The sequence below is a fragment of the Gorilla gorilla genome, chromosome 4 (assembly GCF_029281585.2).
Source record: "Gorilla gorilla gorilla isolate KB3781 chromosome 4, NHGRI_mGorGor1-v2.1_pri, whole genome shotgun sequence".
In the NCBI taxonomy this organism is placed as follows: domain Eukaryota; kingdom Metazoa; phylum Chordata; class Mammalia; order Primates; family Hominidae; genus Gorilla; species Gorilla gorilla.
Genome location: NC_073228.2, coordinates 161,613,863 through 161,629,609, shown reverse-complemented (window position 1 = coordinate 161,629,609; position 15,747 = coordinate 161,613,863). Strand labels below are relative to the sequence as shown.

Sequence of the window (15,747 nt, the reverse complement as noted above, 5' to 3'; positions counted from 1 at the left end):
ATCCCAGCACTTTGGGAGGCTGAGGCAGGTAGATCACTTGAGGTCGGGAGTTTGAGACCAGCCTGGCCAACATGGCAAAACCCCATCTCTACTAAAAATAAAAAAATTAGCTGGGCGTGGTGGCAGGTACCTGTAATCCCAGCTACTTGGGAGGCAGAAGGTGGAGAATCACTTGAACCTGGCAGGCGGAGGTTGCAGTGAGCTGAGAGTGCACCATTGCACTCTAGTCTGGGTGACGAGTGGAACTCCGTCTCAAAAACAAAGAAAAACAGAAAAGAAAATCCCTAACTCCTAACTCGTTTGCTATAATAAGTTATATATTGATGTTTATTCACTGCTTAAATGAAGCAAATTAAAATAATCTTTAATTTTTAAATCCCTTAATGTTATATTAATTGATTAACTATCATTCTGTTACCCAACAGTATACTTGACCAATGTTTTTAACATAAAGGACTACTTTACAGAAAACAAACTTACGAATATTAAGCAGCAGCTGTTTGAAGTATTCATTTACTTGCTAGGTTTTATTAATATGTGTGCTTGTTTAAATGGTTTAAACATATATAACTCATTGAACTTTTGTGTTCCTTGTCACATTTTATCATGATGTATGTACCTTTAAGGAAGAGAAAACCAGATCACTGTGATATTCTCTTTTAGATGAAGTAAAAATTAGACTAAGCTGTAGTGTAGATAGAATTGAAGCATCTTCACTTTGGTTGGCATTAGTCAACTGGTGAGTGAGGAGATATATATATATATATATATGTATGAGCACGTGCATCTGTGGTGAAGAAATGAGGAATTAGTTATGCCTGCTGCTAGTTGACTACAATAAATGTGCATTAAAAAGAAATACCAAGTACACACATATGAGAAACTGATTTGTTCCTTTTATTACTCTTGGCCATATATTAAGAAGGGGAGATGGTTCTAGTTTAATTAACCCAGTTGAGTGTAGCAGATGGGGCAGAATGTCTTTCAGCGATAAGACAATTCAGAAATGGCACCAGATGTTGGAAGCTGTCCCTGGTGGTGTTTGAGTGCAGCCCAGATGTTCCAGTCCCACCTGGCTAGTTTCTAAGCACTGCGGGCTAAGCAGCTGTGATGTAACCTATATAATGTTCACATAACACTAAAAGCACCATCATTGAACTGCTGTAGACTTCTAAGGTTGTGACTGTTAAGAGGTGAAATCTTTAAGGACAGACAAAAATAAGGACAACTATTTAAAGTTTCAGATATTGGTCTGTTTCACTAAAGTTGAGAAAAAAAGGAATATTACAACTTGAAATAGTGTTATAATTGAAATTATAGGTAAAAGTAAATATTCTTACCCATGTAGTATTTACAAATAAAATTTTATGTCAGAATGTAATGTTACGCACACAGAGATTGATTTGCAGACTTATAATTTGGGTCTTACCCTTTTAAAAACACCTATCTAGAAGTAGCAAAAAAGCTATTTTTTTTCCCATGCATTAAAAATACAAAATACAAGTATTTACTCTTTTATGGAGTAAACACTACGGGGGAAAACCCGTCCACCAAAACTATTGTATTGATATTTCTCCCTCTCTCTGCTTAAAATAATTTGTTTTGTTTTGTTGTTTGTTGCTTTTTGAGACAGCGTCTCACTGTGTCGCCCAATCTGGAGCGCAGCAATCTTGGCTCACTGCAACCTCTGCCTCCTGGGCTCGAGCAGTCCTCCCACCTCAGCCTCCCAAGTAGCTGGGGCTACAGCCGCTCGCCACCATGCTCAGTTTAATATTTTAAGGTTTTGTAGAGACGAGGTCTCACTATATTGCCCAGGCTGATCTCTCAACTCCTGGGCTCAAGCGATCCTGCTACCTCATCCTCCCAAAGTGCTGGGATTTACAGGCATGAGCCACCACACCAGACTCTAAAATGATTTTATACAAGTAGACTTCATCTCTTCCCTTTTTATTTTTAAAAATTACAAGCGTACAGAAAATTTGCCCCATTTTCTTTATCTCTCTCTCTAGTTCTTTTTTATTTGTTTGTTGTGTACTGTTTGTTCATCTGTATCATTTGAGAGGAAGTTGCAATCATGACATTTTGCCCCTAAAATACTTCAGCCTATATCTCTTTACAAGGACATTCTCCTTTACGATTGTGATACAATCATACTTGGGATTTAACATTAAAACAGTATTAATGTTAATATACAGACCACATTCAGATTTCCCCAGTGTCTCAATTCTGTCATTTCAGGATAGCAATTAAAAAAAAAGTCCAGGGTCCAATCAAGGATCCTGCATTTTATTTACTTGTCTTGTAAATATCTTATTCCCCAGCAGCATTTTACTCAGGTTTTAGAATCCATCGAAGACTCCTTATAAAGAGCATAATTGGCTAGATAAGTTGTATTCTTTCCACATTATGCTCGTGAAATATTAGTGAGATAATTTTAACAACAGATACAGTGTCATTTATCTTACTAGATATAGGACTGAGAAAGGGAAAAGAGTCTATGGTAGCTCACAGGGAACATAGTGACATGAAAATCTAGGTCAACAGACTAGCTTTAGCTTTTATGAGGCATCTGGGCCTCTAATATTAGGTACTTTTTGTGTGGCACTAAAATGGCCTCCAGAAATTATTTACAATTTTTCTCTAGTTCTAACAGTTTTAACTTTTTCTTAACTTCTAGGAGGATCAGCTGATTTATTCGGAGGATTTGCTGACTTTGGCTCAGCTGCTGCATCAGGCAGTTTCCCTTCCCAAGGTATGATTCAATTTGATTGGCCAGAAGTCTAGGGTGGTAAAAAGGTTATTAAAAACAACTCCCATTCCCCGCAAGTCAGCTTCTTTCTGTCATTTTTCTCCTTGTAGTATTCATAATTCATAATTCCTAAAGAATTTATTCACAAGGTATTTTATTGGGCAGATGCCTTAAATGTGCCAAATGAATTATTTTGGTTACAGACTACTCAGGTACATCTAAAGAAAATTGCCCATATTCATAGGTGACCCTTATTTAGCTTTTTTGAAAGGGAAGGGAGGATGTGAGTATCTCTGTATCATCTCATTTTATTTAATAGCAGCAAGAATATTATAGTTTGTGTTTAGTTTAGCTTATGATTTTCATGAATGAAAGGAACACTGGGATCAGGCCAACTATCTTACTAAAATGCATTCCTTTCTTAATTTAGAGATCTTAAAAGCATTTATGTGAAAAATAACCGAACTTCATTTTGACATATCCTAAAATGAGCAGTTGAACCTCATGCAAAACTTTCTCATTCTTTATTAGAATAGAATTTTAAAACAAACCATTCAACAGAATATGGGCTTAAACATCAAGGATTGAGGTGAAAGGCCTATTTCTTTTTTTAATTAATATTTTTATCTTATTACCCCTGCCATATGTTAGCTGTTTAACTTTATGAAAGCCTTCGAGCCTTCAACTTTCTAAAACTGGGAACAGTGTTGCTTGTCATGGTTCTTTTTGAGGATAGTGTCTATAGAGGTATGTATTAGGTGCAATTGTCCCAGTTACTCTTGCACCAACCTAATAGAATAGGGGCTACATTCAGTATTGTGTCTTTTTTATTTTTTTTCAAGGTTGTGAAGAGGTTGTGGTATTTGTTTTATAAAATCTGGTCAGTCTGAAGTTTGAGAGAATATTTTTAAAATTTAGCTATGAGAATCTTAAACATGAGGTGAGGCAGGGAGAAAAGATGTAATTTGACTGAGTTAGTGTTGTTACTCATCACAAGTCACATAATCTATTGCTGTTATATTAAACTGGATTAAAATTTATATTTAGTAATATTTGGTTAGGTTTGTGAGGAGTTAGAAAAAAGATACATAGCTTGTAAAATGGTTTGGGGTTATTTTGACTACTTATTTTTGTAAATTCCAAGTATTTTCCAGAAACTAGAATTGTTGAGTAATTTTCTGCTTCATTTTGAAAGTAAGAATATGCCATCTAAGGGTTAATATCTTACTTTAGGCAAACCAAAGTGGAAGGTAAACGTTACCCTTATTTTATAGCTTCCCTGTCTAATTCTCAAAGTTTTTATGTATATAAAGTTGCCTACTATGCAAATAATTTGAATATGTTAGTGTTGCCTAAGTGATACATCTCTTCATCTGTATGCATGTGATTAATATAACCTGACCACCTTACGCAGGGGGCTGAAACCATTGCAACAATGATTAATCATTTCTTAATAATACATGCCCCACTAGAAATCGTTTCCTCCCATGATTAATCATTTCAGATATGAAGTTTTCAGGTGGGGCAACACATTTTGCCCCAGTTTCCATTCATATTCTGCATTATAGATCAAGCAAATAGAAAATCAGCATAAAAGTTTACATTGATCCAGCAGCCTTACTTAGTTTAAATTGTTTAATATCTAGAACTAACTGTAAAACTCTTAATGCAGTCACTTAAAAAAAAAAAGATCAAAGACGTGTATTAGTAAAACCCTGAGGTAAAGAAATTAGCCCAATTTTTATATTAAATTGTTAGTAGAACTTGGAGTTTCTAAGTGAATTATTTTCTCTTTCAAGGGTGCTTACACTTTAATATGGTAATAGAAGAATGTAATTTTAAAGACTTCACCTTATTATTCTCTTTTGATATTTAGCATAATGAGACATGGTATTATAGTGGTTGGTCACTTTTTAGGCTAGACAAAATGTATTTCCAAGTTGTAAATGAACATGGAATGCAAAGAGATGGTGTTAATTAACTTGGAAGGTACATACTTACTATTTGCTTTCAGATGACGGTTTTTATGTAGCTCTTTCTTCACATTTTGCTTTTTCAACTTCCATTTATGCATATTTATCTGTTCCTTTCAATATAAAAATTGATCAGAGGTTAATTGATAAGACTGTAGTGATTAAGAGTATGGATTTTATGCATTCAACCTTAAACTTGCAAAGTATAATGATAGGGTTTTGCTTGTTTCTGGCTTGGTTGTGTTTTTTAATATTACATGAGTTTTCCTCCTCTTTTTGATTGTAAATAAATGGTCCCAGTTGAAGCAGGCAATGTGCTAAGGTTATAGCCCTTGTATTGTCAGTGGAAGTGAGAAATTCTTCATCTTTTTTTAGACGGAGTCTTGCTCTGTCACCCAGGCTGGAGTGCAGTGGCACAATCTCAGCTCACTGCAACCTCCGCCTCCCGGGTTTAAGCGATTCTTGTGCCTGAGCCTCCCAAGTAGCTGGGACTACAGGTGTGTGTCACAACACCCAGCTAATTTTTTTGTATTTTTAGTAGAGATGAGGTTTCACCGTGCTAGCCAGGATGGTCTCAATCTCCTGACCTTGTGATCCACCTGCCTCGGCCTCCCAAAGTCCTGGGATTACAGGTGTGAGCCACCATGCCTGGCCATTTTTTTTTTTATGGTAAATTCAATGTGTCACCTACAGAGCTGCCAAGAGATGGATTTTACTTTATATTTGGGAGGTTTGTTTTTTCTTTGCCACCTTGTTAACTCTCGTGTAATATTTATGAGAAAGAATACTGTCCAGATGGAGATGGTACCTGCAGATGTTAATCTGGGTGGACTCAGATCAGCTCTAATTTGTTTCAGTTCATAGATTGTTACATTTGTTCTGTGCATTTCATGAAGTTTCTTACCCTTAGAGTTATTTCTGTCTTAGTAACAGCAACAAGTGGGAATGGAGACTTTGGTGACTGGAGTGCCTTCAACCAAGCCCCATCAGGCCCTGTTGCTTCCAGTGGCGAGTTCTTTGGCAGTGCCTCACAGCCAGCGGTAGAACTCGTTAGTGGCTCACAATCAGCTCTAGGCCCACCTCCTGCTGCCTCAAATTCTTCAGACCTGTTTGATCTTATGGGCTCGTCCCAGGCAACCATGACATCTTCCCAGAGTATGAATTTCTCTATGATGAGCACTAATACTGTGGGACTTGGTTTGCCTATGTCAAGATCACAGGTAAGTTGTCTGGTTCCCTTGGAATTTGTTATTTATAATCTTTGAGATGCTCTAACTCATTGAATGATAGATTAGTATAAAACAGAAAAATAAGCAAGTTCTTTTTATGTGTATGAATATGTGTCTGTGTGTGTATATATACGCATTTGCACATTTCATTTACCTTATACTCTCCCCTAGCATAGTCATTTGCATTCTGGAAGGCAAGACCTTCTCCCCCATCTTGTAGTCACTGTAAAGCCAAGCATGGTGCCCTTGTACAGAGGAGGAACATGGCAAAAATTTATTGTTACAACAAATTGGTATTTGATAGTTTTTTTAAATTGTCTTTAAGAAAAAGAAATAGGCCAGGCGCAGTGGCTCACCCCTGTAATCCCAGCACTTTTGGAGGCTGAGGTGGGTGGATCACGAGGTCAGGAGATCAAGACCATCCTGGCTAACACGGTGAAACCCAGTCTCTACTAAAAATACAAAAAAATTAGCCAGGCATGGTGGCAGGCACCTGTAGTCCCTGCTACTTGGGAGGCTGAGTCAGGAGAATGGCGTGAACCCAGGAGGTGGAGCTTGCAGTGAGCTGAGATCACGCCACTGCACTCCAGCCTGGGCGACAGAGTGAGACTCCATCTCAAAAAAAAGGAAAAGAAAAAGAAATAGAGATATTGTTTCACTTATGGCAAGTATCCACTTAGTAAAATTTCTGGTCATGTCCCTAAAGAAATATCACTCATTGGTTGTAAATAATTATTGCTAATATGGAAAATCATTCTCTCGAATGGTGAATGTTCTTCCCAATTCTGGACCTGCTCTACATTATATAAATGTTTTATAGGCTCATCTTTCAACTTTCATTTTCATAAAGAAAAACAACCAAAATGGGAGCTTCTTAATTCACTATTTTATAGTTAAATCTGAATTACCTAGTACTAGCTTAGAATTCAAACAAGTGCAGGCTTGGAATATATGTGTCTGAATGGTACCAGGAACTTGCTATTTTTGACTCAACCTATTGAGAATATGTGTTTATGATGCTAATTACTCATTTTAATGTGTAGATTCTCGTCTTTGGGGTATTAGGATGAAGGAAAAGAAGAAAGAAGCAGAAAGGTGACTGCTCTGTATAACAGAAATAAGACCTAATGTATGAGTTAAGCATAAAGTCAGTCTACTCTATTTGCAGTCTTAATTGTAACTGTCGTAATTCTTTGCATTGGTACATTTTTAATTATTCTTCCTCTTCCTGTTCCTTTTTTCTGTCCTTTTCACGGTTATCCTCAATAACCACTAGGAACCTCTGCTTCTTTCTCCTGAATTTCTTCTTTCTCCTACATTGTTCCATATACTAATCAGTTCAGTTAGTGTTGCTCACTTTAGATAGTAAAAGTATACACAGAACAGCAAAATGTCAGGATATGTGAAATATAAATTGCTTTTTGACAGTTTTGCCTTATATCCTTGTATAATGTGAGACATCATATCCTGAATTCTCTGTTTTGTTTCGTTGTTTTGAAACAGAGTCTCGCTCTGTCGCCCAGGCTGGAGTGCAGTGGCACGATCTCTGCTCACTGCAACCTCCACCTCCTTGGTTCAAAGCGATTCTCCTGCCTTAGCCTCCCAAGTAGCTGGGACTACAGGTGTGTGCCACCATGCCTGGCTGATTTTGTATTTTTAGTAGAGATGGGGTTTCATCCTGTTGGCCAGTCTGGTCTTGAACTTCTGACCTCAGGTGATCTGCCCACCTCAGCCTCCCAAAGTGCTGGGATTACAGGCATAAGTCACTGCGCCTGGCCTCTGAATTCTGTTTTGAAAGAATAAATTTCCACTTGTGTATCTCCTTAAAGCTGTACTAACCTAAAATTGGTAGTTCCCCTGGGCATTTGCCAGGGATGGTGGCTTCTAGACTTTGAGTGATGGGAGAATAATTGTTAGTGTAGGTAAGTTGTTGGTTTTATCCACCTCAAACCTGATTGGGACTTCAGAGGAACCTCTTTGGGAAGCTAATGATTCAGGGTATTGAAGACATTAGCATAGAACATTAGTGGTTCTTTTTGTTTCAGAAGTTCATTGTTGTGATTAAATTGCCATCTGATAATTTTTATAGAACAGATGCTTAATTTTTAGAGCATTTTTCTATTTTCCAGCCTTTGCAAAATGTTAGCACAGTGCTGCAGAAGCCTAATCCTCTCTATAATCAGAATACAGATATGGTCCAGAAATCAGTCAGCAAAACCTTGCCCTCTACTTGGTCTGACCCCAGTGTAAACATCAGCCTAGACAACTTACTACCTGGTATGCAGCCTTCCAAACCCCAGCAGCCATCACTGAATACAATGATTCAGCAACAGAGTAAGTTACCTTAAGACGTCCCACTTCTTTGTGTACTTGCAGTCTTTTGCCTTAATGCCAGGACTACTTCAAACTATAAATAAAAATATATCACATAAATTGTAACAGTTAACCAAATGCCTGTTCACTTAAGATATTTTCACATAATATTTACTGGATATTCCTCCTGGCACATTGGATTACTTTATATTCTATTCTTGTCCTGATAACATTTATTGTATTGTGGAGAGTTTTAAGGACCTAATCACTAAAAAATTTGCTATACAGATTTTTTTTAAAATATAGGCAAATACAATGGACAAACAAAAATCATCTGATTCTGCCGTTGAGGGGTAATTGCCATTAATACATATTTCTTTCTATGTTTTCTTTTTTTTTTTTTTTTCTGAGATGGAGTCTTGCTCTGTCGCCCAGGCTACAGTGCAGTGGCGCAATCTCAGCTCACTGCAGCCTCCACCTCCCAATTTTAAGCAATTCCTTGCCTCAGCCTTCCGAGTAGCTGGGACTACAGGCGTGCACCGCCACACCTGGCTAATTTTTATATTTTTAGTAGAGACAGGGTTTCACCATGTTGTCCAGTCTGGTCTTGAACTCCTGACCTCAAGTGATCCACTCGCCTCGGCCTCCCAAAGTGCTGGGATTACAGGCGTGGGGCACCGCGCCTGGCCGCTTTCCATCTTTTCTAAGCATATTTTTAATACTTGGGATCATTCTCTCTATATTGTTTCTTATTCAACATTAAGTTATCATTTTCCCTGTGTTGAATAATATTCTTAGGAAAATGATTGTTACCTCTTGATAGTTATGTTAGTGTATGATTTCCCTTGCTAATTATTTCAGTTGTTTCCAGCTATTTGTTATTATAAATCAAGATTTTATATAAATCTTCATACTTCTGTTTTTTTCTTAATAGAATGTTCTAAAAATAAGGCAAAGGATATAAACTTTTTAAAGATTTTTGTATAAATCTTCATACTTCTGATTTTTTTAATAGAATGTTCTAAAAATAGAATAAGTCAAAGGATGTAAACTTTTTAAAGATTTTTTATACACACTAGCTCTTGACAACTTGTTAAGTAGGATTTAACAATAGGTTTTGTAGGAATGTTTTTAAGTTGGCTGTTTTTCCCCAGTCTACTCTTACTGTTTCTACATCTCTGGGGAACCAGAGCCAATAGTCACTGAATATATTTCTCAAGAGGAACCAGTGCAGAGTAATTGATTTCTAATAAAATCACTGTAAAGGAATTTTATTGGGGCTAAAGAAGTATAGATAGATGGTCAAGAAGTTATTAGTTGTCTGTTCTATGAACCTAAAAATTTATTGTGGTAAAGTTCTTCTGTTTTCTTCTGGTAGATATGCAGCAGCCTATGAATGTGATGACTCAAAGTTTTGGAGCTGTGAACCTCAGTTCTCCATCGAACATGCTTCCTGTCCGGCCCCAAACTAATGCTTTGATAGGGGGACCCATGCCTATGAGCATGCCCAATGTGATGACTGGCACCATGGGAATGGCCCCTCTTGGAAATACTCCGATGATGAACCAGAGCATGATGGGCATGAACATGAACATAGGGATGTCCGCTGCTGGGATGGGCTTGACAGGCACAATGGGAATGGGCATGCCCAACATAGCCATGACTTCTGGAACTGTGCAACCCAAGCAAGATGCCTTTGCAAATTTCGCCAATTTCAGCAAATAAGAGATTGTAAAAGAAGCAGATTGAATGAAGAATTTTTAGCTGTGCAGATAGGTGATGTTGGGATGGAAAATGCTAATCAACTACCCTTTCTTTTATCAAGTAATTAAAATAAATCTACATAAAGAACCAAAAAGGCTGTTTTATAAAAGTGAAATATCCAGTATTTCAGAGGGCCAGGCAAGAGCACTTCAGATGAGGCAGTCAGAATCATTTTTTTCCAGTGAGGATAGACCACAAGTGGGTGGTGAGACCATTGAAAGCCTTTATCAACTGAAGAGCCCATTTAACAGCATAATTTGTGGGAAGACTGGAATAGGGCTGAATAAATGTGTTTGAATCTCTAATTTTATACTTTCTTTTCCTGAGGAACTTGATTTTTCTGTCCCTGGATCGCCTTGTCATAATTGGGTCTGTTCCTTTTACTACCACTCTTGAGTCCATATATGAAATCATTAAAGTTGGATGATCAGTTTTTTATAAAAATATATATTTTTGTCCAAGAAAAAAAAAAGCATACATATGTGATTATGGCTAAATCAAAGGTAACTGGAATGTATATACTTTTGCTAATGTTCCAGCAACACTGCTATTATACTATCCAAATTTTTATTGTAACAAAACCTCTTTAAGCAATTGGTGATTGCTATGGGACTTTTCCCATGTCTTCTGCTGTAATTATCCTGTGCAGAACTAGGAAGAAATTTTTTTCAGGACTGCTCTATGGTTTCCTTTAAAAGAAAAAAACTTCTGTTTGTTTTTAGCAGTCATTATTTACAATTTGCAGTGATTAACTTGGCAAGGCTTCCTTCCGTGTTTATCCCTGTAGCCATCATTTAAGTCAGGAACAGTCAGAAAAATATTTATTTTATTTTTTTTGGGTGTCTGCAAAGGTAAAAATCCATTAAAACCTTAAGTTAAATATAAATGTTACAACTCAATGTTTGCTTTTAGATTTTATACAGTATTTGTTTTGTTTTGGTTTTGAGTGTATATAATGCAGCATTAGCAATATGGTTCCAATAGAGGAGTTAAATATATATTATTAAAGGAGACCTGTAGCAGTCAAAGATTTTATTGATTTAATGACAAAGGAAATTAATTAAAATGTTTTTGTTTTTCTGCTGTAATTCTGCATTAAGCTCACATGAAAATCATGATTCTAGAGTTTGGAATGCAAAATTAATTGTTTTACCCTCAAGCTGGGAATATTTTTCAAAATAAATACTATAATATAGATATCAAATTATTACCTCCCCATGTTATGTTGAAAATTTTTTTATTAAATTGATAAAACTTTATTTCCATTATATTCATAATGTTCTGTTATACATAACATTAAAATGTTCATTAAAATCAATGTTGAACTGCTTTTTCTTTCATTCTGTTAGACATTTGAGACCATTTGGGGAAAAAATAATTATAGTTTGGGCAAAGTAATTTTTATAAATAATTTAAAATTATTTAATGACTTCTCTATTCTTTCCTATCAGACTCTACTGTTAGGAATTAAAAATGAAGCAGCAAAGATATCCTGACCTGCTCCATTCTTGCTAATGTTCCATCTACAACATTTCTAATTAGGCAGAAATTCATGTACTTCAGCTAAGTGGTAATGAAAAGTGATTCATTTGCTGAATAAGAGATGAGAGTGAGTGTAATTAGCTGACTGCGGTTTTTAATCTTTCAGCAGTTCAGTGTGTTTAACTTAGTTTCAAAGAATAGGAGCTTTCAAGTGTTGTTACTTCAGAGCAGTCAAGCCAGCCTCTGGTGGCAGCATAGTAGAATATGGTCCCTGATATTTAAAACCGATAATCTTAAGTAAATTTTTTCTTTAAGAAGTGTATCTTCACTTTCTCAAATATGTATGGTTCTTAGACGAAGTAAATGTTTATCTGAACCTTCGTGTTTTAATTCTTTCTCTAATCAGATTGACCTCTAAAGCATTTTCTGTATCTTGCCCTCCTACATTATGTCTTTTTTTTTTTTTTGAACTTCAACTTATAGTTTCTTATCAGTATTTTTCTTTCAGAGCCCGTGAAAGAGAAAAACAACAGTTGTCTCACTGAATGTCTGTCCAGTTTAATGATTTGTTTCCGAAGGGGTTACTAAGTTATACTTGAAGAAAGGCACAAATACTCCCAAATCATTTGGGGTTGGGAAGAAAATACTCTTCCTTTCTTTCATTATTGGGTTTCCTTCAGCCCATCCTATACCCTTTCGTTCTTCAACCAAAGTTTTTCTGCTTGTATCAATTTTGTATTCTGCCTAATGGTGTGAGGGGAAAGTTGATAACTGTTCCAGCAATTTATGTATGGTGAGTCTACACGGCCACTCCAGATTCATTTTTGTTTCCTTCCCTCTAGGGTTTTTTTTTTTTTTTCCCCCCACTTCTCTGATGTCTTCGAGAACCATATACACTGTTTTTAAATAGTACTTTGGTTAGGTGTTTCCTTTTTTTTTTTTAATTGCCTGAATGATAACCATAATACTATTGGTTTGAGGGTAATCACTAGCAAGTTGAGGCCATAGTTACATACGGAGGGAAGGGTTAGTACTTTTTTTCTCTCAAATATTTATGAAACAGTTTTTCTTTTTGGCAGATGAATTAAAGAATTTGCCATCTTTCTGAACTTTGCAGTGTCTCATTTTGAAGATAAAGCACGGTGGTATAGTTTCCTAGCTGAGACATTAGGAAATACAGCTAAATCTATACTAAGCATGGAGCACACCTTACATTAAATGGATTTCTGAGGTAAATGCTGTGTATTTCAGCTCTCCTGAAGACAGCCCTGACTGCATTGTGGAAAGACCATGTGCTGGGAAGCCCATTTCAATCACCCACCATCTGCATGACCTTGAGAATTTACCTGACCTCTCTGGGCCCTCATTTTTTCCAAAATGAACTTAAGTCTTGAAATGTTGGATAATTAAATAAATGATGAGTGAGGTCCACCAGCACTGACATATGTGCAGTGCATGTTTTTCTGCCTCCCATTCTTTATGTAAATGCTTACATATCAGCAACTTTATTTGTGCCAGTCGCTGTGCTAAACACTTCACATGTCAATTTACACAGCAAATTCAAAAGTTTGTATTCCTGTTTTATTCCTGAAACCAGAGTATAGTAAAGAAAGCCTGAGAGACTTGTAAGTTGGTTTCTAATTAAGGGGTTTTACTAGCTGCATGAATTTAACTCCACTTTTTTTTTTTAACTGTCAAGGAAATTGTAAATGAATTGTTCTGTGAATGTATTGAGTCATTTCTTACCACATTAGTTTAGATGTGAGGCAGAGAGCTATTAAAGTGAGCTCTTGGTATAGGATTTGCCAAACAATTCTCATTAGAATGTTTTCCACTTTTACAAGCTATAGAGATCAGTTTTTTAATTGATTGACTTGCAGTTTTGTTGACTGATATTGCTATTCTAATACCCAGATGAGCAATCAGATATAAAGACTAAATGAAATCCATGAAAGGATTTTTTAACTCACTATGACCTTAATTCATTTTTTTGTCGTTGAAATAGGGTCTTGCTCTGTCACCCAGGCTGGAGTGCAGTGGCACAATCATGGCTCATCGCAGCCCCAACTTCTCGGGCGCAAGCAATCCTTACGCAAGAGCCTCCCAAGTAGTTGGGACTACCGGTGTGTGCCACACACCTGGCTAAATTTTTAATTTTAGTAGACAGGATCTCCCTATTTTGCCCAGGCTGGCCTTGAACGCGTGGGCTCAAGCAATTAGTCTGCCTCAGCCTCCCGAAGTGCTGGGATTATAGTTGTGAGCCATCCTGCCCAGCCTGTGACCTTAATTCTTGTGTGTCTTCTTTATTAAATGGCAGCGTTGCCTAATACATTGTTCCCATGGAGCCATGAGTAGCTACCGCAGCCCTTTCCTCTGGGCTTGCTTACCCCAATGGGCGGCAGATCAGCATATGGCCAAATGAAGGTTTACCTTCCCAGGGATTTGAAGCCCTGAAGGGCAAAAGTGGGTTTTGTTTCCTGTTCTTTAAATGTTATTTTAAATAACTGAATTATGAACTATGAAATCCTACTTTTCCTTTCCATTTGATTTTTCTTCTTTTCTTTATTTCTTTAATAGAAACAAGGTCCCACCAGGTTGCCCAGACTGGTCTCGAACTCCTGAGCTCAAGTGATCCTGCCGCCTTGGCCTCCCAAAGTGTTAGGATTACAAGCATGAGCCACCACACCTGGCCTGATTTTTCTTAACTGTACATCTTGCAGTTGTGGTCTGTAAATGCTCCAAGCACACTTTTTTCTACTTTGTAATGAAGTAAGAGTGCTTACAGTTGGTCTATGGAGCATTTTGGTCTCAGATCCCTCTTTACAACCTTAAAAACTGAGGACTTCAAGGAGCTATTATTTATGTGGGTTGCATCTATCAATATTTACTGTATTTGAAATATAAAGTGCAAAGTTTTAAAATTATTAATTGGTTTCACAATAACCCATTATTATGTGTTAACAAACTGCAACTTTATAAGCTATATTTTCCAAAATAAAAATTTCTGAGAACAGCAGCATTGTTTTACATTATTGCGAATCTCTTTCATACCTGACATAATACCAGGTTGGTGCAAAAGTAATTGTGGGTTTTGGCATTTCAGTGGGAAAACTGCAGATACTTTTGCACCAACATAATAGAATGTAGCTGGGCTCTTTTACTTGTTTCTGCATTCAATCCGCTGTGATATGTTATTTTGGAGGAAGTTTGTGAAACAAGTCTGGTCTCAGGGGTAGGTGATTGGAAAAGGTTGGAACTTGCAACTTCTGGGAATGGTCTCAGGGCCCCTCAGTGGTCCCCATCTTGGCTTGGCAACTGCAACTATGGAGAATTATCAGATAAGATGATTCCCTAGTATACTATGTGTCCATTTACTTGATTTTTTCTGATTATAAGATGACCTGCTTGAGGTTCAAAGAATTTAGCTTTGCCTTTCACCAGTCATCAGCAAAATGCCTGTCACATGAGATTTGCCCCCCTGGATTCTGAATATGAAAAATTGGTGACATCATAGCATTTGCTCAGTTTTTGAGATGATTTCTTCTGGTACACAGTGCATGTCTACTGATTTTATAGTTCTATAGTTGTGTTACGTATTATGCTAACTGGAACAGAAACTAATCTGTAAGATCACATGGAAGTGTGGACAGGTGTTAAGTGTTCTGAAGGAGCTAGTCATGGTGCTGTTAGAAAAGAATAGGAGCAGAGGCCTAATTTAGGTGGGATCACTCCAGATGCCCCCTCTGAGAAGGGAGCTTTTACACAGAGATCTGAAGAATGATGAGAAGGGGACAACCATGCTAAGCCAGACAGAGTGTCGTTCGGCCACGGAGAACTCCACGTGTGAGGACTCCTTGTGGAGAAAGAGCTACCAGAGAAGCTCATAGATGTAGCTGGAGCTCTGCATAAAAGGAGTGGAATCGGGGAGATAGGCAAGGACCATGTTAGTAACGCGTTAGGTGTGCTGAGATAAATAATTACTTTATTCTCCTCAAAAGTTCCCCAGAGGGGGTTATCACCACCAGAAATGGAATATTCTGAAGGCCCCTTTTGCTTTCCTTGCCATCCTTGTCATATAGAATAGGGCTCACTCTGCTTGGGCTTTAAGAAACTTGAATGGAAAATTGGTAATATTAATTCGATATATTCATTATTTAACCTGAAATGCATTAATAGTTCATTTATATGTGAAAGATATGAATTGTTTGTATCTAAGGAGCCGTTTTTATATGCAAAT

The 15,747-nt window shown here is 37.1% G+C and overlaps 1 protein-coding gene across 2 annotated transcripts in view; it reads left to right on the top strand.

The window, feature by feature from the left end:
* The window catches only part of CLINT1 (clathrin interactor 1), a 72,888-nt gene extending 61,542 nt beyond the window's left edge, over positions 1-11,346 (top strand). Inside the window, exons 9-12 of one of the 2 annotated variants that reach the window (XM_031011205.3) lie at positions 2,678-2,752; positions 5,650-5,942; positions 8,081-8,285; positions 9,643-11,346. In XM_031011205.3, the coding sequence (XP_030867065.1) occupies positions 2,678-2,752; positions 5,650-5,942; positions 8,081-8,285; positions 9,643-9,989 (920 nt within the window). In that variant the 3' untranslated portion in view covers positions 9,990-11,346. The remainder of the gene's footprint in view (positions 1-2,677; positions 2,753-5,649; positions 5,943-8,080; positions 8,286-9,642) is intronic. The other variant, XM_031011207.3, reaches the window with a different exon arrangement.
* The last annotated feature ends 4,401 nt before the right edge of the window (positions 11,347-15,747 follow it).